The 26,233-nt window shown below is 41.6% G+C and overlaps 1 protein-coding gene across 4 annotated transcripts in view; it reads left to right on the forward strand.

The window, feature by feature from the left end:
* atp8a2 (ATPase phospholipid transporting 8A2) overlaps positions 1-26,233 on the forward strand; it is a 241,996-nt gene that overhangs the window by 118,578 nt on the left and 97,185 nt on the right. For all 4 annotated transcript variants that reach the window (XM_061239651.1, XM_061239653.1, XM_061239652.1 and 1 more), the window contains 9 exons: positions 3,145-3,214; positions 9,509-9,636; positions 14,214-14,325; positions 14,463-14,631; positions 16,652-16,779; positions 18,782-18,859; positions 21,741-21,829; positions 25,105-25,149; positions 25,516-25,591. In XM_061239651.1, coding sequence (XP_061095635.1) covers positions 3,145-3,214; positions 9,509-9,636; positions 14,214-14,325; positions 14,463-14,631; positions 16,652-16,779; positions 18,782-18,859; positions 21,741-21,829; positions 25,105-25,149; positions 25,516-25,591 — 895 coding nt within the window. The remainder of the gene's footprint in view (positions 1-3,144; positions 3,215-9,508; positions 9,637-14,213; positions 14,326-14,462; positions 14,632-16,651; positions 16,780-18,781; positions 18,860-21,740; positions 21,830-25,104; positions 25,150-25,515; positions 25,592-26,233) is intronic.

Consider the following 26,233-nt stretch of genomic DNA (forward strand, 5'->3'; position numbering starts at 1 on the left):
GAAGGGTAGGTGGGAGGAGGGGGAGGAGGATGGGGAGGAAGAGGGAGGGAGAATGAGATGAAGTGGTGATCAGATGTATGCAGAGGGGTAACCGTGAAATCAAAGCATGAGCAGTTCCTCACAAAGACAAGGTCTAGGACATTGCCTACCTTGTGGGTTGGAGGAGAGTGTTGCAGGGAGAGGCCGAAGGAGTGGAGGAGCGGTAGGAAGGCAGCAGCCTGGGAGGCTTCAAGGTGGATGTTGAAGTCTCCAAGGAGAATCAGCCGGGTGTCATCCTCAGGGAAGGAGCTGAGAAGGGTGTCTAGCTCATCAAGGAAGCTTCCCAGGGGCCCTGGAGGGCGATAGATAACTGCAATAAAAAGGTTAGTAGGGTAGGATACTGCAACAGAATGGAATTCAAAAGTGGATATGGACAGGTCAGAGAGGGGGAGAACAGAGAATTTCCACGAGGGGAAAATTAAAAGACCAGTACCACCGCCACGGCCAGAAGGCCGGGGAGTGTGCGAGAAGGAGAAGGAGGATGAGAGGGCAGCGGGAGTGGCGGTGTTGTCAGGTGTGATCCAGGTCTCAGTTAGGGCAAGGAATTGTACGGACTGGAGGGAGGCATACGCAGGGATGAAGTCAGCCTTCCGAGTGGCAGAGACTGGCAGTTCCATAGTCCCCCTGTGACAGCAAAGTCCTTACAGGGGGTGAGTGGGGGGTAGCTGAGGTTGGAGGGGTTCCGACGCCATGGAGGCCCACGTCGCAGGGGGTGTCTTCGGGGGAGAGAGCACACTGGGATGGGGTGAAACATAACAGCATAGCAAACTGGGACGGAGCAATGCTGGCGTCGCTCTGAAGACGCCTATTTAAAGCACCTACAAATCGCTCACAAGCAGTATCAAATCAGCGCTAATCTCCTGTCAAACTCCTGACAACTCAGCAATTTCAAACAAACGTTCAATCACTCTACAGGTATGCAACCAGTATGAGTGATTAACAATACAACAAGCAGCAATACAACAAACAGACTGGCTCAAGCCCTAACCTCAGATTGTTCAAATTAGCAATAACGAAATTACACTTTACCGTATCTAGTGGACGGTCCGCAGCAATACCACACACCTGGTTATAATGATGCACTAATGACGAAGGACTACTACCGCGAGGCTAATATACGCTGGCGTCGCTCTGAAGACGCCTATTTAAAGCACCTACAAATCGCTCACAAGCAGTATAAAAGCAGTATAAAAGCTGTATAAAAAAATGCTTGTTAGCAATTGTAAAAAACTGTAAACAGGCTAATGAAGAAGGATACTGAGGATAATTTAGGCATTTTAGTATTCTGGCAGGGCGGCACGGATGGTGCAGTGGGTAGCACTGCCGCCTCACAGCAAGGAGGTCCTGGGTTCGAATCCCCGTCGGCCGGGGCCTCTCTGTGCGGAGTTTGCATGTTCTCCCCGTGTCTGCGTGGGTTTCCTCCGGGTACTCTGGTTTCCTCCCACAGTCCAAAGACATGCAGGTTAGGCCGATTGGAGAGTCTAAATTGCCCGTAGGCATGAGTGTGTGAGTGAATGGTGCGTGTGCTCTGCGATGGACTGGCGACCTGTCCAGGGTGTATTCCTGCCTTTCGCCCAATGAATGCTGGGATAGGCTCCAGCCCCCTGCGACCCTGATCAGGATAAGCGGGTTCAGATAATGGATGGATGGATGGAGTATTCTGGCAACTGATTGAGAGGGTTGTTATTGTGGAGAACAGGACTCATAGAAAGAAAAACCCTTGAGATCCAAGCAGTTCAGTGCAGTTTAGTGCAGTGCTGGATAATTTACACTGTAGACAAAAAGATTGCCTGAAAGAGCAGTTATTCCTGTTGAACTTTATTATTATTTTTATTATGTGTATGTGTAAAAATTATGTGTATATGTGGTAAATGTTTGTGCATTTCTCTGTGTGTAATTGTGTGTGTTGTGGTAACCCGCTGGTAGAGAGAGAGAGAGAGAGAGAGAGAGAGAGAGAGAGAGAGTAGAATTGGTGGAAAAAAAATCATAAATTTTTTTTTTTTTTTTTTTTTTCAGTGCTCAGGGCACTTCTTTAGTGTCCAGGACAAACGAAAAACATTCCCTTCTCACACATGGGAATATGGTCACAAAAAGGAAAAAAAAGGCAAACTAGAAAATAAGTCCGTGTTCAAAAAATTAGGGATTTCCAAAAAAACGGTAAACGGTAAATTAAGGCGGACTTCATGCGGCGGGGTTCACTCGTCTGTGTCCGCTGTGGGGCCGTTATCTCTCCGTGGTGTCCCGGCCTCGGAAGTCCGCTTCCCCCGCCTAGGCGTCTAGGAATTAAATGTACAGGTTAGTTGGCTTCTAGCCGGATTGATGTGCTCACGTGACGTTCACTTGCACTGGCTCCGCGGGTCTCCTCTCGTTCGCCCCTGAGCCCCGCTCTGCTCCCGAGTTCGCCCTTTTGTAGGATGTTGCTCTCCCCTCCAACTCGGTGCAGCTGTGCCTGGTTAATTCGGAGAGGTTAGTGGCATGCATTCCGCACGCGTTTCGGTGGTGCTAACCTTGGTGCTGATTCTTTCCGGTGCGGCTCTCTCCAAGGTGCCGGTCCCTTAAATACGTCCGCGGGAAATATTCCCCATGAATCACTTTCCCCAGCTCCTGGTGCCGTCGCACAGCCCGCTCCCCTTCAGTGGTGTACTGATCCTTGATCGGGCCACCACAGTGTCTGTGTGTGTGTATGTGTGCATTTGTGTATTTATTGCGTGCCTGTGCTACAATGTACTGTAGAACATGTTCTTTTGTGCTCTTACATCACAGAAATACAGCAGTGCCACATGCTTTGTGGAAAAATATCCATGTTGTGAATGTTGTACCAGTGTTATGGTCTTCACGTTTGGAACAGTCTGCCAGAGGATCTGCCAGAGCAAATCTTAACACACCTTTTTAGCCTAGTTCTTACATAAGGATGTTTTTATTTTACTTTCTTTCAATTAATTAATTTCATTTCTTATTATAATCTTTCTTCTTGTTCTTATCTTGATTGTTGTGTTGCATTCTTTATTGCAAACCTGCACAAAGTTTCTATATAAATAAAGGTTGATTTTATTTTATTTGCAATTGTTGCAATTGTTGTTTCAATGTAGTGTGTTCTAACTGCAGTGAGCCCCAGGCCATGTGCTACACTGAGACCTCAAACCTGGATGGGGAGACCAACCTAAAAATCAGACAGGTAAATCACTCCTTGCTCCATGTCTCACAACTACTCATGCCTCATCTCACGCACCTCCCATCTCTAGTGCCTTCCATAAACCAGGTGGTTTATACAGGTATTCAATAACAACAGCTAGTTTGATCACATGCAGCTTGTCTTAAACTCATTAGGTCTAAGGATTATAATTCAATAACAAAGAATAGCAGAGATTATAATTCAGCAACAGAAAGAATAATAACAGAGACCTGTTGCTAATGATATTAACAGTACTGTGGTGACAGTGGACTCTCCTGTCTCCGCTGTACCTGAGCTAGACCAAACAGTGCCGTAGTTGTACAACAACCAGCACTCGCTAACAGCCACTGTTCATTCAGGTGTTTTTTTCTGGGGGGGAAACAATTACTGTGGTTTTACAAACAACACAAACAAAATAAAAATATGAGATGCGGCAAAAGAGCATTATGCTTGTGTGCTGCTGTGCATGGTGGTTTGCTTTTCTGAACTACCAGAAGACATCTCGGTTCAGTAAAACACATAACTTGATGCATCTATAGCTCAGAGCTACTATAATGCAGAGATACACACGTAACATAGTAATGTTCAATCAGAGACATTACTACCGATCCCTCAACATTAAAAACCCAGGTGCAACGGAAGACCCTAATGCTGCACCCGACCTGCCAGATAGACCTACAAGGGGAAAAATAAGACTACAAATTCTCATCTTTGCCCTCAAACCCTGGATAGAGCGTATGTGATAACGTCTTCCCTCCCTGCCATTTGTTTCACAACCAGGCTATACGGTTGGAGACTCCACCAAAACACTTGCGAATTTGCAACTTGGAACTTAGCCAGGAATGCCAAAGGGTCATGGTCCGAATAAACAACCATTTTCCTGCACAGCCATGAATTGTACACCTCAAAGTGCTGGACGGCTAATAACAAAGCCAAAGCTTCCTTTTCAATTGTGGAATAGCTTTCTGATGACAGTTTCATTTCTGTGAAAAGTACGCTACCGGTCTCTCCATGCCCATCTCATCCTGCAATAGGACGGCGCCGATGCCCACATCACACGCATCGACACGCCAGGGTGAACGGACGGGTGAAATTGAGTAATTTAGCACTGGTTTGCAGGTTGAAATTGCTTTAACCTCCTGGTTCCAAATCCATTTAGTTCTTTTGCACAGCAAGTTGGTGAGTGCTCTAGGTGGTCTTTCCATGTATCACAAAGTACCACAAAGTCATCTATATAGGGCATGACATGATCCAAATGACTAGTAACAGTGTTCATTGTTACTCAAATGTACTGGGTGCATTTTTCATGAAAAATGGGAGAATGCAGCACCTATATACAGAGTTAGGAGTGAAAAATGCTGATATGTCACTGGCCCGCTCTGACAACGGCACCTGCCAATACCCCTTCAATAGATCTAGTTTTGAAACTAAATGTGCCTGACCAACACGGTCAGTGCAGTCTTCAATATGGAGAATGGGATAAGCATCAGTGTTATTTACGTTATTCACCTTCTGGCAGTCAAAACAAAGGCGATAGAACCATCACTTTTGGGAACAACCACCTCTGGGGAGCTCCAATTGCTAAACCCAGGTTCAATGGCCCCAATCCCCAACATATACACGATTTCCTCCTGGACCTTGCCGGGGGCAAACGATAGGGTTGGTGCTTCAATGGCTGGTCTTCAAACAGAGGGATAATCACACCCTTAGCCTGATTTCCTGTGAGGTGCATCAAATGGCCCTGCAACAGCTCACGACACCTTGTCTTCTGCTTCCTCCTCTGTGCCAGTCCTGGCAACACAACAAACTGGATTCCCCTGCTCACAGGCCACATATAGCTTTAGTGGATTTACATGGCACATTCTCAACTTTTGCCGCCAATCTGGAGTACTAATCATATTATTGGAGTTTGCAACTTCCTTCTGGACCAGGTAGGGGCCAACAAAGCGAGTCCCCAGCTTCACCCCGCCCACTGGCATCAACATAAAACCCTTGTCTCAAAATTCTGGTGTACTGCCTTTTGGTCATAATTCTGCTTCATTCGCTGCTGTGCGGCAGTTCAATTCTTGGCTGCTACACAGCACCCAACCATGCTCAAAACATCACCACATGAATTGCCAGTGTGGAAGCAGTGTGATACCACTACCTGGTTGCATGTCCACCAGTCCTTGTCAGCAAGGTAGTCCCTGGGCCTCCACTTCCACAAAAGCGCACCCTGATATTCCCCAGTAGCTGTGTCACCACTCTCTTCTACGGTCACAGGCCGCTCCCAAAGAGCTTCCAATGATGGATCAGCCTTCCGCATGCAAGAATACTTTGCGCGAGAACTGGGTGGCCTTAGACTCTCCCTCTGGCTGAACTTCCTTCTCAGCCACGGCCTGAGCAAACACTGTATCTGACAGCTGAACAGTGTCGGGTTCCATGGACTGACTATCAGCCTGAACTTGTTCAGCATGAAATTAGGCCCGGGTAACAACACAGCCAGTGAACACTCCTGGGTACTCCTGTTCCAATTTCTGTGTTTCTGGAGCCTCATGTGGAACAGAAGACACCACTTGGGTGACCTTGACCTGGGAACCCGCCAGATCATTACCTAGGAGCAGGCTAATACCCTCCACGGACGGTGATGGCACCATTCCCATATTCACCAGCCCATTAACCAAATTTGACTTTAAGTGCACTACAAGCAGAGGCACCCGCTCATATTGCCCACCCAAACCCTTAATTAAGGCCGATTGTGGTTGGGAACCTGGGACAGGGAAAACTAAAGTGTCTCACAGCAGCAGAGACTGGACTGCCCCTTAGAATAGTAAGTGGGACCTCTGGCTCCCCAGGATATGCTGAAGTTGTCCTCTGTGAGGACCCCTAGTCATTCTCATGACCAACGCGACAACCTTTCCCCGATTCTCCCACTTGGTGAGTCTTGGGCATCTAGGCTTCACATGTCCTGGCTCCTGAGGTGGCAAATAATATCAGCATTATATTTTAACTGAGGACATTTATGTGGCCAGATTCTTTAAAATGATGTCAGATTGTGGAACAATGGTGCCTCTCAGATTTAAAGCTTTACCTCCTTTTGCTCACAAAGGTAAATTTCAACAGATTAGGCACACAGTTCTTAAACTGTTCCAGCAACATTAACTCTCTGATCTCAACATTTACATCTCAACAGTTTTTAAACGTGTCTCGAATGCCAAGCCCAAACCAGATAGTAGGGGTGTAATAGTGCGCAGAAGTCACGGTTTGGTTCACACCATGGTTTGGACATCAGGATTTGGTACAATGGAGAAAAAAGCAGCAAAAAACCATCTAGTATCATATAGTCCTGTAGTGTATTGAGCAGTGCCAATAAAGTGGTGACTCTGTAAAGTAGCAGTGTTGCGCTTTTTCCTTACTTTTTCAAAAGTGTATTGAGCAGTAAAATGTAAAATATAAAAAGTAAACATATACTCTCGCTTAGGTCATATTGTTATGCAGGTCTGTAGGTAGAAGGCAATAGGTCACAATTGGCTACAAAACTGAAAAGCATCTCTTATGTTATAGTACAAAATAAATAGAATAATACAATTTTAACTTGTGCATTAGGAGAAGTGTTGCAATTTGTATATTTAAATGTTCAAATTGAAGTCCAACCCTCCAAAAAAAAGACAGAGGAAAACACCCTCGCTAGTAGGGAGGGACTGAGATAGCGGTTACAGCCAGGTCGCATTTTGCCAACTGGCAACTTTGGTAACATTATAGAAATAAGGAACTTTGTTGTGTTTTATGCAGTTAAATCTTAACAACGAACATACACTCTCCCACAGGCCATATTTTTATGTTGGCTGATGGCTGTCAAGGTCACAATAGGCTCCAAAACCAATAATAATGAGTCTTTCAATTACTTTGGCCTACAGAGCTGAATAACATCTAGTGGTGTGAAAATACAAAATAAATACAATGTAATAAAATATAAGATAAAATAAAACCTATGCCTTTTGGAGAAATGTTTCACATTTGTGCTTAAGGTGTGACTACTGTAAGACCATTGTTCACCTCTTAAAGTTACTCAAGCTTCTTTTTTGATTGGGTATTGGACTCAAGCTGTACGTGAAGCACATGGTTAACACTTTATTCACATTGTAGGTTAACTACTGTAAGCTATTGTACTACCGTATATAAACAATTATTTATAATGATAATTTACTTAAACCAAGATATTTCAGGAAATGGGTTTTAATGGTAGGCTCTTGTTAACCAACAAAAACAAGAGCACAGATACTGTAGCCTAAAAAATGGTAGGCCTACCAGAGCGGGATGAATAACATGCACTAGCTTACCATTAAATTACAAAGATAGGCTACAAAGCTTTGGCTTCACAAATCTCTTATGTATTATATACAGTGGCAAGAAAAAGTATGTGAACCCTTTGGAATTACTTGGTTTTCTGCATTAATTGGTCATAAAATGTGATCTGATCTACATGTAAGTCCCAAGTATAGACAAACTCAATGTGCTTAACCTAATACCACACAAACAATTATAATATTTCATGTCTTTATTGGACACGTCCAATAAACATTCACAGTGCTGGTGGAAAAAGTAAGTGAACCCTTATGCTAATGACTTCAACAAAAGCTAATTAGAGTCAGGAGTTAGCAAACCTGGAGTCCAATCAATGAAGCAAGATTGGAGCGAGGTGTAGAGCTACTTTAACGTATAAAACGTTTTGAGTTTGCTATTCACAAGAAGCATCTGCTGATGTGAACCATGCCTCGCAAAAAAGAGATCCCCAAAGACCTACAATCAAAAATTGTTGACTTGCATAAAACTGGAAAGGGTTACAAAGTAATCTCCAAGACTTTAGGTATTCACCAGTCCACAGTTAGACAAATTGTCTAGAAATGGATACAATTTAGTCCTGTGGTTACTCTCCCTAGAAGTGGGCGCCCCGCCAAGTTGAGTCCAAAGGCACAACGCAGAATTCTCAGTGAGGTAAAAAAGAAGCCTGGAGTAACAGCTAAAGGCTTGATGGAATCATTGGAACTGGTTGACATATCTGTTCATGAGTCTACCATACGAAAATCATTGAACAGGCATGGTGTCCATGGCAGGACACCATGGAGGAAGCCGCTGCTTTCAAAAAAAACATCACTGCACGCCTGAAGTTTGCCAAAGAGTACCTTGACACTCCACAACGCTACTGGGAAAATGTTTTGTGGACTGATGAAACCAAGGTTGAATTGTTCGGAAAGAACACGCAGTGCTACGTATGGCGTAAAAAGGGCACTGCAAACATGAAAACATCATCCCAACGTTGAAGTACGGTGGAGGGAGCATCATGATTTGGGTCTGCTTTGCTGCTTCGGGGCCTGGACCGCTTGCCATCATCGAGGGGAAAATGAATTCTCAAGTTTATCAAGGTATCCTACAGAATAATGTCAGGGTGGCTGTCCGCCAGCTGAAGCTCAGTAGAAGTTGGGTGATGCAGCAGGACAATGACCCTAAACATCGAAGTACATCTACTACAGAATGGCTTCAAAAAAAGAAAATCCGCCTTTTGGAGTGGCCCAGTCAGAGTCCAGACCTGAATCCAATAGAGATGCTGTGGAATGACCTCAAGAGAGCTGTTCACACCAGACATCCTAAGAATATGGCTGAGCTGAAGCAGTTCTGTAAGGAAGAATGGTCCAAAATTCCTCCTGAACGTAGCGCAGGCCTGATCAGCAGCTACCGGAAACGCTTGTTGGAGGTTATTGCTGCCAAAGGAGGTTTGACCAGTTATTAAATCCAAGGGTTCACTTACTTTTTCCACCAGCACTGTGAATGTTCAATGGATGTGTCCAATAAAGACATAAAATATTATAATTGTTTGTGTGGTATTAGGTTAAGCACATTGAGTTTGTCTATACTTGGGACTTACATGTAGATCAGATCACATTTTATGACCAATTAATGCAGAAAACCAAGTAATTCCAAAGGGTTCACATACTTTTTCTTGCCACTGTATATTACGTATTCATCTAGAAAAATAAAGTCCATCACGCTATCAAGGCTGACCACAGTCAACACTAATAATGATATATTCTTGCTATTTTACTTATACATATACTGATGCAGGCTGCTGGTGGGTCTGGAGGGATTTGGTGTGATCTGCAATCTGTGATCTGTACAATTTGTCCATCATAAAATGCTCAGAATCTACAAAAACACATAGAATGTGCGTGTGTCATACACACGTGTATCTAATAAGAATCACAGTATTTTATCTCATACCCTGTGTGTTTGTGTGCATGCATGTATGTGTGTGTGTTCCAGGGGCTCTCCCTCACTGCCAGTGCACAGTCACAAGAGGAGCTGATGATTTTGTCTGGACGGCTAGAATGTGAGGCACCCAACCGTCACCTCTATGACTTTACTGGAACGCTGCACCTGGATAACAACAAGTACTGCCCTTCTTTCTCTCTCCATGCAGTTTCCATTTTAAATGGTGTCTTGGTGTGACATTTTTAAACATCTTTCCAAAGAATATTGATTAATTCACAGTAAAATGAAAATGAATAGGCCATTTATGATACAGTAATAATATTAAAAGTACACGAATGTGTGCATGGTAAAATGGGAAATGTAAATCTTCGGGCACTTCTTAATAGCTACTGATATACATAAGATTAAAAATAACATTGGAAAAACAAATTAAAAGCAGGAGAGAAAGTGAAAGAAAACTTTATAGAGGAATATAGGAATGAGAGCTGTAAATAAATCAGATGTACCCTTAGTTAAGTTCCACCATGTCTCCTTGTTCTCCTGTTTGAACACAACCTGTTTATTTACTGTGCCCTGAAAAAATATTTGCCTCCTTCCTGACAGTCTATAATAATCCTCCATAATTGCATATTTGTCACTTGACAAAATGTAATATTAGACAAAGGGAACCTGAGTAAGCACAAAACATATTTTTATTTTATGTTTCTTCATCTTAGCTTCTTTGTTCTCCCTGAACATGTGTCCACGGTGCAGAGACACCAGGCTGCTTAACCACACGCATGCAGGAGAACATACAATCACACCCCCACATACCTGCTCATCCAGTGCTGACATGAACACACACACACACACACAGACATGCACACGCACTTACACATAGTTTGTTTTACATTATAGTAGTGAATTCTACTTTGCCCTTTTTGGTACTTTGTGTTCAATAAATGTTATTATATTTTCCAAGGTTGTATGTATATTACTCTCATATTTAATGAAGTCTCTGCTTAATCAAAGCACTCCCAAAATGCCTTGACCTTTTCTTAGCTGAATTATTTTAATCATATTAATTCCGTATCAAATGAATGTACAGTATTCTGGTTTAGTTAAGAACTATTAATTCTTAATTTTACTAAAAATTAATTTGAATATTAACTGAAATTGCTAATTTATAGTTATTATATTATGTTCATGAGACTTAGATTTTTTATATTGCCCCACCATTTCCACAAGTATGGTAATAACCAAATCTCATACATAAACGCCGCGTTAGTAATAAAGGTATATCCCGATGTAACTGACGCCCATATGAAGACTGTTGAGACAGACGTTCTTATATTATTTTTATATTGTCCTCAACATTTTATTACAGGCATTTCCCCTACCGAGGTACTGACTTCAGTTTTTTGGAGATTTGAACAATAACGGACACAGTAGTCAATAACCTTGCCCTGCGATTTGGAGAAAATGGTCTTACCGTCTCCCACTGTCTCAAACAACTTCAGGTTATGGCAGAGCTGGGCACCCTTTATATTTTGGTAACTGCCTGTTGAGTCCTCGAGACAATGACAGCTGTGACAATAATCCCTGATAAACCACGGATAAAAATAATTTGCACATCATTTGATATCATTCTGAGTTTGACTATTTTAAATATTGTAACATTAACAGATCCATTAGCCTACACAGACAGGAAAGTTCCTGAAAATGTACATGCCATACAGGGCAGCCTGTAGTGTAGTGGTTAAGGTACATGACTGGGACCTGCAAGGTCGTGGTTCGATCCACGGTGTTGCCACAATCTGCCTATCTGGAAAGACAGACTACTACGTGTAGTTTTACTCTATATATGCACGAAAGACGGCAAATCTATTCACGTACATATACGGCTAACAGAATGCATTCAAGGGTAACACAAATAGAAAAATACAGATTCACAATATCAGTTAAGACTAGCTATGCCTGCAAATGCTTGTTTAGTCTTTAAGTCCATACGCATTGCTGGATCCAAAAGCCATGCTGTCCTTGTAGGAGCGGCGATGGTAATGTGAACCGTTGTCCTAGGCAGATGCACAGAGCTGGGATGTTCCCGTGGGCTGCGCGTTGTCGTCTGGCCTGTTCGGTTCTGGAAAAAATGTCCACTGGTTCTTTTTTCAGGTGAAAAAGTTTGTTGCTGTGCTTTGCAGTGGTAAACTGATGTAACATTCCGTATACACCAGTTTCCACTCCCTATAGGCCACTAAGTTACCGTGAGATAAACTAGGTGTGTCTGTAAGCCTGGTGGTGCGCTGTAGAGGCCTCTGTCTGAGTGTCGAGACAGGGCGTTAATGTTGCAGGAGACGGAGGCTGCTGAGGTGAAGAAAAGAGCGTCAAAACATGGTGCGTCGTAAAAGAAGAAGAAGAGTTTCCCAAGAGCATGCCATGCTCTTATGCAGGGAAAGTGTATTGCTCCCGCCATTACGGGATTAGCTGAATCGAGCTAGACGTCATGCAGGGACATCGCGGAATTGTCCTGTGGGAAATGTGGTCCCTACAGTAACATGCAAGGAGGCCAATGAATATTTCTGAGCTAGATGTGTATTGTCAGGAAGAGTGCGGAAACATTCCAAAAGCGAGAGTTGAAAGACTCTTAAACGGCTTCAGGAAGTGTTGAGAAGCAGTTATAGTTGCTCAAGAAGGAGTTACAAATTACTAACTGTTTGGTTCCCAAACTTTTGCACAGGGCCTTTTCTTATTAGTTTGAAAGTGTGAAAAAAATACAGTAAAATAAAATAAGAAATGTGTCATGTTTAATGTTGTACCATTTAGAGGTCAGGTTTGAGGTCCATTTAGAGGTTCCCTTAGATAGGCTTTTTAGACATTTTTGTACACCGCTGTAGGTCTTTGTTATATAAAGTACGTTATTTGTGTTGTCCTGTGAACAGCTAGACCTGTCTGCTACTCTTTTTTGCCGCTCTTTTGCAGTGTTCTTCTGAGTATTTCTCTCCAGGTTTCTGGCCATTCTATCTAAAATCTTCCTTGCTCTTACAAACTTGCCTTGCCTTGACTTCAACTGTTCCATTATACTTGGAAATAGGTAGTTCGAAACATTGAGAGTTTTGCATCCTCCTTCTTGGTGGAAATGAACCATCTTCATTCTCAAATCCTTGGACAACTGTTTCAAGGAATCCAGACAGAACAGTCACTGCAGTTGGATAAAGTTCAGCCCTGGAATTATACTCACCTGACTCATTTAAGCCCTTGCAAGTAAATCACCTGGGTCTGGGCCTTAGTAATCATATAAGTAACAAAGAATAATCAAAAAGGGCTCCAAAACCTTTGCACAGGGCCTTTTTTTAAATCATTTATAAACAGTAAAAAAAAGCACAAAAAAAAAGCATTCTTGCTTTTAGACTTAGTGGTCTTCTGTAGCCTTTGTGTGTTTGTGAGACGCATTGTGTGTTCAGAGATGGTCTTCTAGCTACCACTACTGGTTGCTTGTTTGGTTATTTGTTTTACTGTCACCTTCCTGTCAGCTTCGACCAGTCTGACCCTTCTACATTGACCTCTCTCATTAATAATGTGTTTTTGCCCAGAGAACTGCTGTACTCTGGATGTTTTTTGTTTTTTGCACCACTCTCTCCAAACTCTAGAGACTGTTTCTGTGAAAATCACAGGAGATCAGCAGTTTCGTAGATACTCAAACCACCCTGTCTAGCACCAATAATCATTCCTCGGTCAAAGTCACTTAGATCATATTTCTTCCCCATTCTGATATTTGGTTTGAACAACAGCTGAACCTTTTGACCACGCCAGCATGCTTTTATGCATTTAGTTGTTGTCACATGATTGGCTAATTAAATATTTGCATAATTGCTCACTGTATGTAAATATAATTTTCTCTCTTTCTGGTCCTCCATACTTATGATGGTTTAAGATGAAACATTGATATCACATTGGAAAATAATGCAAATGCTTTGTACTGTGGTAAAAAAACAAGTGCCTAAATATGTATACAAGAGTTAGTTCCGACCTTGCATTTTGATTGACTGAGAGACATTCAAAGGAGTGACATTATCACGTAAGTCACACCTAACTTGGCAAAAACCAAACCGCTTTGCTCGGCTGATTCATTACCTCAGAGATACATAACCTAGCAACACCTTGCAGTTCCATTCTGTTGTAATACGGCTCGGCATAAGTTTTAACCCAAGTTACTGTATTGTTCCTTCAGTTGTTTTTTTATTATTTATAAATATGTTGGTGAAACTGTTACTTAGTTGATCTTTGGCCTCATGCGAACGCAGCTCAGTAGTGACATTATCTCAGTTGTGTATTATTGCATAAATAATTCACTCTAGTGCATTTTCCTGCACTCTAAAATCTGTAATCATCTGTTGCTTGAAGATAGGAGAGGTAGACGCAATTTTCCACATTTTCCTCTAATGAGACGCTGGGCTCTTTATAATCACTTATTTTTCAGCTATGTATTCCTTTCCTTGCTCCTTTTCTTGATCCCAGCTCCACCCATCGGGAGAAGCAAGAAAATCAGGCGATAAAAATAAGTGAAGTCGAGAACTTGAAAAGTTTGGGAGCCTTCTAGCTTCTAAGTCTGAGAATTAATGGATTGAAATTTCCTTAAAGATGTTGGACCTCAATCGATTTGCGGGTCAGGCGAACAACAAGGAGCAAAATAAGTGATTGCATAGAGCCCTTTGTTTTACTTTGCTGATCTCCAATTTGTGTGTGATGTGTCATGTGATGGCAAGGTTCTGTGTTCCAGCCCAGTTCCTGTGGGACCAGATCAAGTGCTGCTGCGAGGTGCCCAACTGAGGAACACGCAGTGGGTTGTGGGAATTGTAGTCTACACTGGACACGACTCCAAGCTCATGCAGGTTTATCATAAAATGTTTTAATGCTTCAATGGCCTCTCTGTCTTAAGAGTGGGGTGGGGAGAAACAGGAAGTTAGAGGCAGTAGCAGGCTGTTCTAGAATTCTTGCAGAGGGTAATTGTGGCTGTGTACCTCACCAGAACTCTACGAAGGCTCCACTGAAGCGGTCCAATGTGGAGCGTGTCACCAACATGCAGATCCTGGTGCTGTTCTGTATTCTCCTGGTCATGGCACTGGTGAGCTCAGTAGGAGCAGCCATCTGGAATATACAACATCCTGAAGAGACTTGTTGGTACCTATCCCGCACAGGTGTGTCTGCCTGTACTCCACACAGACATTCACAATTGTATAGCTGTGACAATTAGCCAAATAAAGGCCCACTATATAATTTTGGTAGCTAATATAATGTTGAAGGCAAAAAGTCGAAGCTATGGTATAATACTGTTTGACAACTCTCCTAATAAAAATAACAGTAAAGATCCTTGTAGAAATGACTTCAAAAGGAAATATAAATATTGAAAATATCGGACCAGCACTAGTTCCGTGTTCATCTTCGTCTTCCGCATTTCATTCTAATTCTTTGTTTTTAATAACGGACGTTTTGGAGTCTTTGCTCTGCTGATCACCATGGGAACTCATTTTTTTCCTCATCTCATAACTCAATCATTAGGAAAGACGTCCAAAATAATAGTGAGCTCGCATTGTGCCTAATGCATTTAAGCATTTAAGCCGTGCTTAACTACCTCAGATGTACTTGACATTTCCAGAGTTTTGAACATGTGCACAGATGATGTAAAAACACATACCAATCGATTGTAACAACATTTTTTGGATCACTGAAATGTGTTCATCCAGGTCATGGGTATCAAAAGAGGACAAGAGTATCAATTCCAATTAGAAATATAAAATAAATTAGAAAAACCTACTAATTTAAAGTCACAACAATTTTTCAGCAACAGTTAACAATGGGAGGGCTAATGGCCTTTCTTCAATGAATATTTATGTGGTGTGCGGTCCTGCCAGGTAAGTAGGCTTTTCACACCTGGCCTGACCCCCTCCCTATTTCTAAGACAAAGCCTTTCCACAAAGTAATACTCAGTGAGCCATTTAGAAGACAGAAACAAAGACATTTTTTGAAATAATTGAATTATTGAAATAACCACACAAACTACATACAATGAAGATGCCATTCACAAACAGTTTTGCGTGCCAATTTTCAAAACAGTTCCTGTTTATCTATAACATTACTGAATATTCAGACAAACAAAGCGAGAAGTTGCAATACAGCACACATATCTACCAATATTATCGGAAGAAATAGACTCTTGGAGTTGGTCTGTTGAGTTATTTCAGTTTTTTCCTTGAACGTAGATATAGTATGCTAATATTGATTGTGTGAGGACACCCAGTTTTAGAATCCTCACTAAGCCACTACACATCTCGCATGTATTATTTTGAGATGCAATGGTTAGAGTGTGGGAATTTACAAATGCGCATATTGCTGAATATTTAAACAAAGTTGCAGTGCACACGGAAAAAATGCACTTACTCATGACGTCCAGTCATTTGTGCCATTTTCCGCAATGAAACGTGTGCCATGAAGAAAAATGTTTACCTCAACAGAAGCCAATAGCCTATGCTTTTGTATGTCATTTTATTGTGGTTTACGGTTGATGTTCTCGTACATGGCATCACCCGTCCCATGCCGGAGAATAATTATCGCCTCATTTCAATTTGAATGAAAGGGGCCAAATTTGCCTGGAGCGAAACTCACATATTAATGAGTAAAGATTAAGAAATCACAGTGGTCTAATTAATTTAATTTAAAACATCTTAAAAGTATTAATATTATATGTCGGTATTAATAGGATTCTAAGGTTTCTGTCAATATGTTCGTTGCATCTGTATGGTAAAATCTCACAGTTCATCATCCAAATAGAAAGGAAAGTTGATCTGATCGTGTCGTCAAACCCAGAGGGTTAAGACATGCAGATTATAAAAGCCAAGATATTTTTCTAGAAAATGAAGGTGAAAGCCTAAAATAGCCAAAAATGAACATTTTTACAAAAACATTAATTTTTGTTAAATTGGCTGCGTTGTGACTCACGACTGGTTATGATAAAACTGCACACATATGTTTATTTCTATGATGACCCAACCAAGTATGGCCCTGCATAGTAACACTGCAATCATTTTGTAGATGAGTATCATTAGAAAAAAAATCTGAATCAGTATTAAAAGGGGATCTTTCCAGTGGTGATATTTTCTGTTTTGTGTGTGCACGCACAAACAGTGAAGTGATGCAACATGTTGCTATGTTTATCTCTAGGGGATATTTCCACCAACTTCTGGTATAATTTATTGACCTTCATCATCCTCTACAATAACTTGATTCCCATCAGCCTACTGGTTACACTAGAGGTGGTCCGGTTCACACAAGCCCTGTTCATCAACTGGGTGAGTGTGAGAGAGAGTGGAAGGTTTTTTGGGGGGAACTTTCACTGAAATAATCATGAGCTTAAATGAATAGAATGGTGAATGAATATATATCATTAAGTTCTCTTCTTTTTTTAAATGTCTTTCTTTTTTGTTGTTTGCATTTAAAAATGCTTGAGGCCTTTTTATAAACACAGTAGAGTAATACACTGGGATTTCTGGCTCTCTGGTTCCAAGGGTGCTCATATCATTTTTTTCCCCCCTGATGGTCTATTCTGAGGCTGCAGCCTGGAAGGCTTCCCTGTCCCACCAGCGCTTCAAACAGTCAACCTCTTCTGCAGATTCGGCAACTGAGTTTGGTCACCCAGTTAACTAGCCAGCTATCATGCTAATGCCAGTGCAAATATATTTCCTCTTTTTAAACAAGAAAGGGATTCAATAACTCCCCTGCAATTAGCCAACCAATAAAACGACCTATCAAAATGGCCAAGAAGTTTAATCTGAATCGAGTGAGGAAACAACAAATGGCAGGGAAATTCAACCATACGTCCTACAGATTATGGTCGTCGTAAAATGAGGCCAGTAGAACATAGGTATGCCAATAGCACAAGGGAGACGCCTACCCAGGCTCCCAACTGCGTTATAGCCTACCTAGGACCGAAACGGTAACGTGATAATGAAAGACATACAGTCTCTGATTTCACAGCAGGAATACTGGCCCCAACACTAGAATAAACTAAACAACCTTAACAATCTAATTCATTGATGAAGCAGGATTACTTTAAAAAGAAATGGGAACCCATGAAACACATTAACCCTCTAATTCACCTGATGCCGCAGCAATACTACAGAGGTAGGAAGTGATGGGGGTCTCAGTCAAACAACCCCAAGCTTATTGATAAGTTTGCAAAGCCCTCATCTAAAGGGGGAGCGATACTCCAACGATCATGTACACCACTTGACTTTTAGGACAACCGCAACCGCAGAATCACCAAATTCTCACGAGGCTCCAATGACCATGCAGGAGCCCTATGAAATAGCAAGCTAAAAACACGAGGGGTACCGAAGGGTCTCCTGCTTAGAGCCCTGGGCTATCGGAGGTACGCACCGCTATCAGCCAAACCCTAACACTTGGCCTAGACAGAATCTGACGGGGTCTCAATTCCCAAAGGAATCCCGTCCTTCAACTATCATGTGTCTAACACTTGTGCACAAAATAAAGGTGAATGGACTGTCATCACTGCGTGTTTAACTCCCATAAACCCCGATACAACAGGTCACTGGGACTCGTCAGTCACACCTCACCTAATGCACAAATGAGAAATAAAAACAACGTGCTATCTAAATCTGACAAACAAGCGCCGATTGAACAAGATGCGGGACTTGAAAAGAAAGGCACGCAGCTGGCAGTTAATCAGACCACACTTGGCAGAGAATTGAATCAGTATTCAGCACGCAGGTATTGATTACCTGATAGCCAAAGTGAACTTATCACCACATTGGCAAAAATATGACAAGTGCGCCCGCAGCGGGAATACATCAGACTAGAGCCAACAACCGTGACAGTAGTATACATGGCCTCAACACAGAAAGCATGCACCTGTAAGGCAATAATTGCCTGCCTGCACTAAACTCAAATTACATAAATTTGAAAAGATGTATGTTTGCTGGAACTGGACCAAACATAGCCTTGAAAGAGGATGCACAGGGGACCAGAATTTGATTTGAAACAAAAGGCATTTAGATTAATGTAATGCAAATCATTACAGCAATCTGAACTGCCTTGATGCACCATGTGCAGTGTGTTAGTATTTTTAAAATACCAAAACTTTATGGATCATGCCTCTTTTTCATCTGCATCAGGATTTGCCTTGCATTTGCGATTGCCTTTCCATCGTAAAAATAGAGCCCAGTGGCCTATTTCTTTTGCCAATAATATACAAAAGGAGTTTATGAATCATTACATAAATACTAGTGTCAGTATGTATTTGTTCATCAGTCTGTTTTTCTACCTGTCTGTCAGGATGTGGAAATGTACTATGAGGAGACTGACACACCAGCCATGGCACGGACATCAAACCTGAATGAGGAACTTGGACAGGTGAGAAGCAACCTATCGCAGGTGTGGCCCATGTCTGGGGTGATTAGGCAACATATAGTGTTTAATAGGCCAAGTCATCCATATCTTGCCGAAGGTGTCATTTGGTGCACAGCAGGAGTGGCCAAAATAAAAATACCAATACACAAAAAAGTAAATCAGAGAAAGACAACAATTAAGGTTCACAGGGAGGTAGGGAGGGACGGGTAGAGGTGCTGCTTGAAGAGGTGCGTCTTCAATTTGCGCTTGAAGGTGGGACGAGATTCTACAGTTCTGACCTCAACGGGGAGTTCGTTCCACCACCGTGGAGCCAGAACAGACAGTAGTCGTGAGCGTGAGGTGGAGGTCTGGCAGGGGTGTAGGGTCTGATGATTTTTTGTAGGTAAGCTGGGGAAGACCCCTTAACTGCTTGGAAGGCTAGCACCAATTTGATGTGAGCCATGACAGGCAGCCAGTGGAGGGAAGTAAGCAGGGGGGTGACGTGTGAGTATTTGGGAAGGTTGAAGACCAGACGAGCTGTTGCATTCTGGATAAGTTGGAGGGGTTTGATGGCGGACACTGGGAGGCCAGCCAAGAGGGAATTGCAGTAGTCCAGGCGGGACAGAACCATCGCTTGGACCAGGAGCTGGGTCGAGTAGGGGGTGAGAAAGGGGCGGATTCTCCGTATGTTGTATAGGAAGAACCTGCATGACCGGGTCACTGCAGCAATGTTCTCTGAGAGGGACAGTCTGCTGTCCATCACCACGCCAAGGTTTTTTGCACTGGATGATGGCATAAGTGTGGTATCCCCAAGGGAAATGGAGAGATCCAAATGGGGAGAGGTATTAGCAGGGATGAATATCATTTCGGTCTTGCCTGGGTTGAGCTTTAGATGGTGGTTGTCCATCCAGCTCTGGGTGTCACTCAGGCAAGCAGAGATACGGGCAGAAACTTGTGTATCAGATGGTGGGAACGAGATGAAGAGTTGGGTATCGTCCGCATAGCAGTGGTAGGATAGCCCATGTGCAGTGATCACAGAGCCAAGGGAACGAGTGTAAAGAGAAAAAAGAAGCGGGCCTAGGACTGAGCCCTGGGGAACTCCTGTGGCAAGGGGTCGAGGTGTCGATACCATACCGGCCCAGGCAACCTGGAAGGAGCGACCAGAGAGGTAGGACTCAATCCCGTCCAGGGCTGTGCCACAGATGCCCGTTGCTGACAGGGCGGACAGGAGGATGGAGTGATCCACAGTGTCGAAGGCAGCAGAGGAGAGGGAGGCTGCTTGTGCGGCATGGAGTGATTTGAGTGTTGGGTGTTGCAGAGTCCGTTGAGACTATGGGCTCTATTTTCATAGTCTTAACGTAAAAGTCTAAATCACAGCATTCCATTTAGGGCATGGTCAGATGCATTTTTACTAGTTTTACGGCGGATAGTCCAAGGACAAAGTAAGGTGCAAAGTTCAATAGGGTAGGACATTAGTTCTGTCTTGAGTGTAACATAAAATAAACCAATTAAAATGTCATCTTCCATTCCCTGTAGGGCTAATTGTGTTTTCCCTTCCATGGATTGATAATATGAAAGCAGATTTTGCAATATTTACCTCTGTGGAAAAACCTGCTCCTGTCTGAAGGCTATATATTTGTATAAGGCCCTTAACCCAGGGGAGGATTGTCTCCTGTTTAGTACCTGTTGACCTTGGTCATTTTGAGGTGATAAACACTGACCACATCACACAGCCAGATATAGGCAGCCTGTTAAACTATGGTTACAACCTATCACTATGGTTATGCCATTTTAATTGAACTGCCTTCTCTTAAATTATCAATAATAATGTTATCTCACCTATGAATATTTAATAGATAATTCAAAATAATGTAACATTGTAATTTGGTGTTATGTTGTGAAAGACAAACACAATCAAATAAACACATATTTCACATATTGGGTAAGTGAGGTGTTTTAACTGTTGAAACAAAGTGTTGGACCTGCTGGGCATTTAAACGAGAGTGTTGATGGTTAAAACTGCTGGATTCAAGAATTCGATTTTTTAAACTAATTTTAATTCATCCTCGTTTTGCCAACCCATTTCTTATCAGGCCGTAACAATTTTCAAGATTTAAGATCTTTCTAGATTTACGTTCTAACTAAACACACTCATGTTTATTGGCTAGTTTTGGAGCTTGAAAATTATCTGGTGATTTTACCTTTAGAAACACATTGTGGATTAGATTAGGTTCTTGAATAGTGCCTACAGTGGCTTAAATTGCACCCCAGACACATCTGTGGTGGGCCCGGCCCAAAAAATAGTACCTAGGCTATATTCGGTAATAACGTTACAAGCTAAGAGAAACAAGAGAAACACTTTGAAAAGAACCTTTTACTCACTCATTTGATGGTCTCAAACAGAAATGAGCAAATGCAAACCAGAATAGTCTTGAGGTTTTTTCTTATCCATGATGGGGATGATATTGACTACCCAGAAAGAGAAATAACCAAAATAGCCCCTTAGCATTCTCCTTCCAATGCCTTGTTTGGTCTACTGTTTTATAGACTTGACTATGTTCTATGTTCACTGTATGAATGGTGTATTCTCTGGAAGATGGAGTTATGATTGGGGGCCCAGAGATCTGTATGCACCTGGGGCTGAACCATAGCATTTATGAAGGTCCCTGTGTAAATTTGCAACAGACTGTGATACCTGGTTAGCTTCTTATTAAAAGAGAATGTGTCCACAATAAATTGACATAAGTAAATTAAATAAAAAAATATATATAATGCATCACAATTTCTTGTCATTGGAAAAGGTTCTGAACTCATTTCACTTGGGGCAGAAGGCTTTCTGTGTTTCAGTGCTGATCCCCAGGTCTGGCCCTAATGTTAAAGCTGTGTGGTTATGTGTATGTTGCAGGTGAGGTATCTGTTCTCTGACAAGACGGGGACACTCACCTGTAATGTCATGCGCTTCAGAAAGTGCACCATTGCTGGCATCACATATGGGTCAGTATTTTTTATATTGGTATGTCAAATTTTGATTCAAATAGTATTTGATCATTGTCCCCAACCTGATGAAATTGTGGCGGAAGACAATGCATTGCTGTCCATAAGTTTGTTCAATCCTTTGTCACACTTCAGTATTATGTGTCTATCACAAGGGGCGACAAAGCCATTATAATTTGCCCCAGTTTGGTTTGACCTACCTGCAATAAGCTAGTACCTATTTTCAATACTGGGCCTCCGTCACAGATCTAGCATGTAATGGTGAGTCATTTATTTAATGTTTAAATATTCATGTATTTAGATTAGTCATCGTAAAATGGCTGGACTATGCGCTAGTCCATTTTGCTTGCCTTCATTGCTAGCTTATGAAGCGTAATGTTTCTTCAGTCAGTAAAAATCTTACTTCTTGTATTAATTAAATAGCTACCAATGTAGTTTTATCATAAATACCCTGGTTTATGTAGAGATGTGGCCTACTGTGCGTTGCCAAGATTTCGCCAGGTAACTTATAAATGAAGGTATCGGTTCCCAAATTAACAAGTTTGTTCACTAGCTATATTTAATAATAAAATATTTAAATAATTTTAAAAAATTTAAATAAACGCCCTTGGGGCTAGCTACATATTGCTTAGCTTAGGACATAGCCAATACTATACAATATAAAAGCAAACAGGAGCGTCATCTTGATTGGCAGGTTGAATTTTTTATTTGGCTGTTGAAGGACGGCCCCATAAAGGGGATTTCTTATGCTTTGCTAAATATTATAAAATCACCAAATCAATGATAATACATGAGTGTCACAACAAGCTGGTATACTTGAAAGCAAACTATCATGAATATAGTGGTATGGATCAAGAGTTTGTACTTTGGTTATTGGTTACTGTGTATAGTTAATGTGCACCGATGTTTTAACGTTGGGCTCCTCCCCACTTCCTAACACGCCGTTCTGGGTCTGGGAATGTTATTCGCAGGCTACTGAATTGCCCATAGGACTCTGGATAAATTGGCAAATTCATTAGATGGCCCTATCCAGAGTGACATAGAATACATTGTAAATTGTTGCGTTGTAAGACATTCTGGATTTAGGACCGCCTGCTAAATAAAGGGAATGGTTAAGTCAGCTGTGGTAGGCTAGGTAGGAAGATGAGATGTTTGCAGCGATTGGATTGTAGCAAGTCAATGTAGCTATGTTCTGTGATATGCGGCTGTTCCACTGTCCCTCTCCCAATGAAACCAGGTGGAGACAGTGCAGGGGGGGGTTGGGGACAACATGTTTACCATTTGCATGTTTCAAAATAAAAAACACAAAACCACTACTTCTTTGTGAAGTATTTGAATGACTGTTTGAAGAAAATAAATTCTTTCCTCAAAATTCATCAAGACATTTTAAATCCTTTGGCTAAAAATGCTGTCTTTCAAATACTTGCAGCAAGATCTATTTGTATTGAATGCAAATACTTTCCAAACATTAGAATTTTATTTTCAAATGATCATCTTTTATTTGCCTTCGCATTATTTTCACAAAAAGTAATTCACATACTTGAAATGGTATTTCGACTCAGGTCTGCTGAAAGCTGTTATAACCGCGCATGCTGTGCATGCTCAGCCATATTTATATCCACGATCATTTTTAGTATGCAATGTTGGAATATCAACAATTGAGCCTGGCTGCTTCCATGAAGAGACAAAAACGGTTTATGTTTGACCAGGAAATATTGAACTGAGAATTGAGATGGTTAGTTCTTCAGCAGCTCAGGTTATAGGGTTTAAAGGTTTGATTGTTTTTCTGATATTGTCTAAACTGTATCTGAACTTCAATAAAGAAAAACATAGCTTTGTTATTTATATGATATGTTATGCGTTAATGTTATATGTTATATGTTAATGCGCTGCAAAAAAAAAAAGGCAATCTTTTATGGTACTTATATTGAGATTTAGAATCTTATTTATTTTTTAATAAAGATATTTATTTTGATAAATATTACCAATGAGGCAAGAACGTTTTGATTTAATTTCAAGATTTGCCAATGGAATAAGAACATTTCACTTGTCAAGCAAACTGTAACTTAAAACAAGCTAACATTTTCTTCTTGCAAGACAAAAATAAGATCTTAAATTTTATTACAAAACTAAAAATTCTTAAAGAAGCACTGTCACACTTGTATCAGTTGAGATTATTTGGATTAAATGCTTAAATTTTGTCTGTAGGCTTTTTTAAAATCACCGTCAGTGTAGCCGTTTCCTAAATATGGGGCAAAACTTCTAAGGGCAAACACGTCCAGTGACATCACTGGCTTCAATCTCCAGCTTGTGTTTTCCAGAAGGTAACGGGCGCTCAAACTCCACCCTTGAACGCAGAGACTGGTTTATGGCCGGCCACCCATCCAGGTGATCAGATGACAGTCCCACGAAAATAGGGTAACGTTAGCATACAAATATCACAGAACCTAGCTTGGGTAGCCTGAGTGAAATGACGGACAGCTCTGCCTTCGCTGAGATAGAGGATGAGCTTTTCAATTTTGACGAAGAAATACGATCTAAGTTTTTAACTGGAATTTACAGAGGAACAACTGTGTGAGCCAGAGAGACAGACAGTGGAGGACGAGGCAGCCGAAGCTAACTGAGAGCAGAGAAGTGGGATCAGAAATTGGTGTCAGTGTGATGTCACTGGAGGTGTTTGCCCCATATTTTGAAGTGTTTGAAGTTTTGCCCCATATTTAGGAAACGGCTACACTGACGGTGATTTTTAAAAGGCTTACGCATAATTTGAACATTTTATCCAAATTAGCTCAGCTGAAACAAGCATGACAGTGCTCCTTTAAGACAGACATTTTTGCTGTGTGGTTGCACAGTTAATAATTCCTGTTTCCACAGGAGTAAAGTAGGGAAGGAAAGCAGTAGCTGACCAAATGGTTAGTCTATTGAAACATTAATTATTGACACATTCCTTCACCCTGCAGCTTTCCCTGCTCTATCCTGTGCTTGGTTACTTCCAGCCAACTCTGATATCGGTGTGATTTGGTGATAGCTTGTTTTATGTTACGGGGCGGCCCGTAGCATAGTGGTTAAGGTAAATGACTGGTACACGCAAGGTCGGTGGTTCTAATCCCAGTGTAGCCATGATAAGATCCGCACAGCCGTTGGGCCCTTGAACAAGGCCCCTAACCCTGCATTGCTCCAGGGGAGGATTGTCTCCTGCTTAGTCTAATCAACTGTACGTCGCTCTGGATAAGAGCGTCTGCCAAATGCCAATAATGTAATGTTTTTGCCTGTAGGCACTTCCCTGACCTGGACTGTGATCGCTCCATGGAGGATTTCAGGTGTGTCTCTGTTCTTATACACAGCATCAGTCATGCAGGCTCCAGATGATATTGTTAAATTACATTAATAGTTTTCACACTTGAACATTTTGTTATCACATGCACTGCTTTCCCATTTACGGCTTTGTGTTACAGCTCTGTTTTCACCCTTGCAAACTACATTATTAAACTGTGTTCCCACTCTATGGTGTTCGGTTATCACATTTTTGTGAACACATATGTTATGACACTTCTGCTCTCGGTTATCAGGATAATATTCATACAATAATGGGGTGTTTGTATCTACATTACCATATGAATTGATAATTGTTCAGTTGTAATCGGTTCTGCTGTCTCTCTCGTTCTTTCTTTCCTTACATCTCTCAGCCATCTTCCCACCAGCAGTCATAACTCCACAGAGTTTGATGACCCTGCTCTCATTCAGAACATTGAGAAGAACCATGTATGTTTCCGTTTTCTTGATTATTAAATCTTATACCACAGCTCTGAAAAATAACCAACCACCTAGGGCAAATACGGCAGTCTGATTAGCTGAGATGTGATGTTGGTGGTGATTTTGTATAACCTTCCTAATGAGAACAGATTGAACAGGTGTGTCGAATGTTTTTCACTGCTAATATATCTAACAAGTATTAATGCGCCCGACATACGTGATTATGCAATGCATTTCTTATTCATGCAAATAGTCCGGTTATAACCAACCTGGTGACAAAAATATGTTACTGTAGACTACATTGCATTAAGTTACACTTTGCATTCTTGGAAAGATAATTATGGGAGATGTTTCGAACATAATGTAACCCAGTGTTTTAACGTAGCATTTTAGCAGTAATAATAACCGCCCGTAAAACAACAGACAGTGTCGCAAGTGTAGAGGGATGTACTTAGACGCGGAACCACGCGAGGCAAAAATATATTGAGTACACTGATAATCTATGTAAAGTACATATATCATGAAGTCCATAACAATTGAATATGTCGTTTTGCATGACTGGCTGCAAGAGTGAGATATGCCAGCTGATTTTGACCGCTACAGTGCTTCAGTTCAAAATGGGAAGGGCTCCGTTCAGTCTGGAATACAGCA

This window comes from Conger conger, chromosome 4 (genome assembly GCF_963514075.1).
Source record: "Conger conger chromosome 4, fConCon1.1, whole genome shotgun sequence".
NCBI lineage: Eukaryota > Metazoa > Chordata > Actinopteri > Anguilliformes > Congridae > Conger > Conger conger.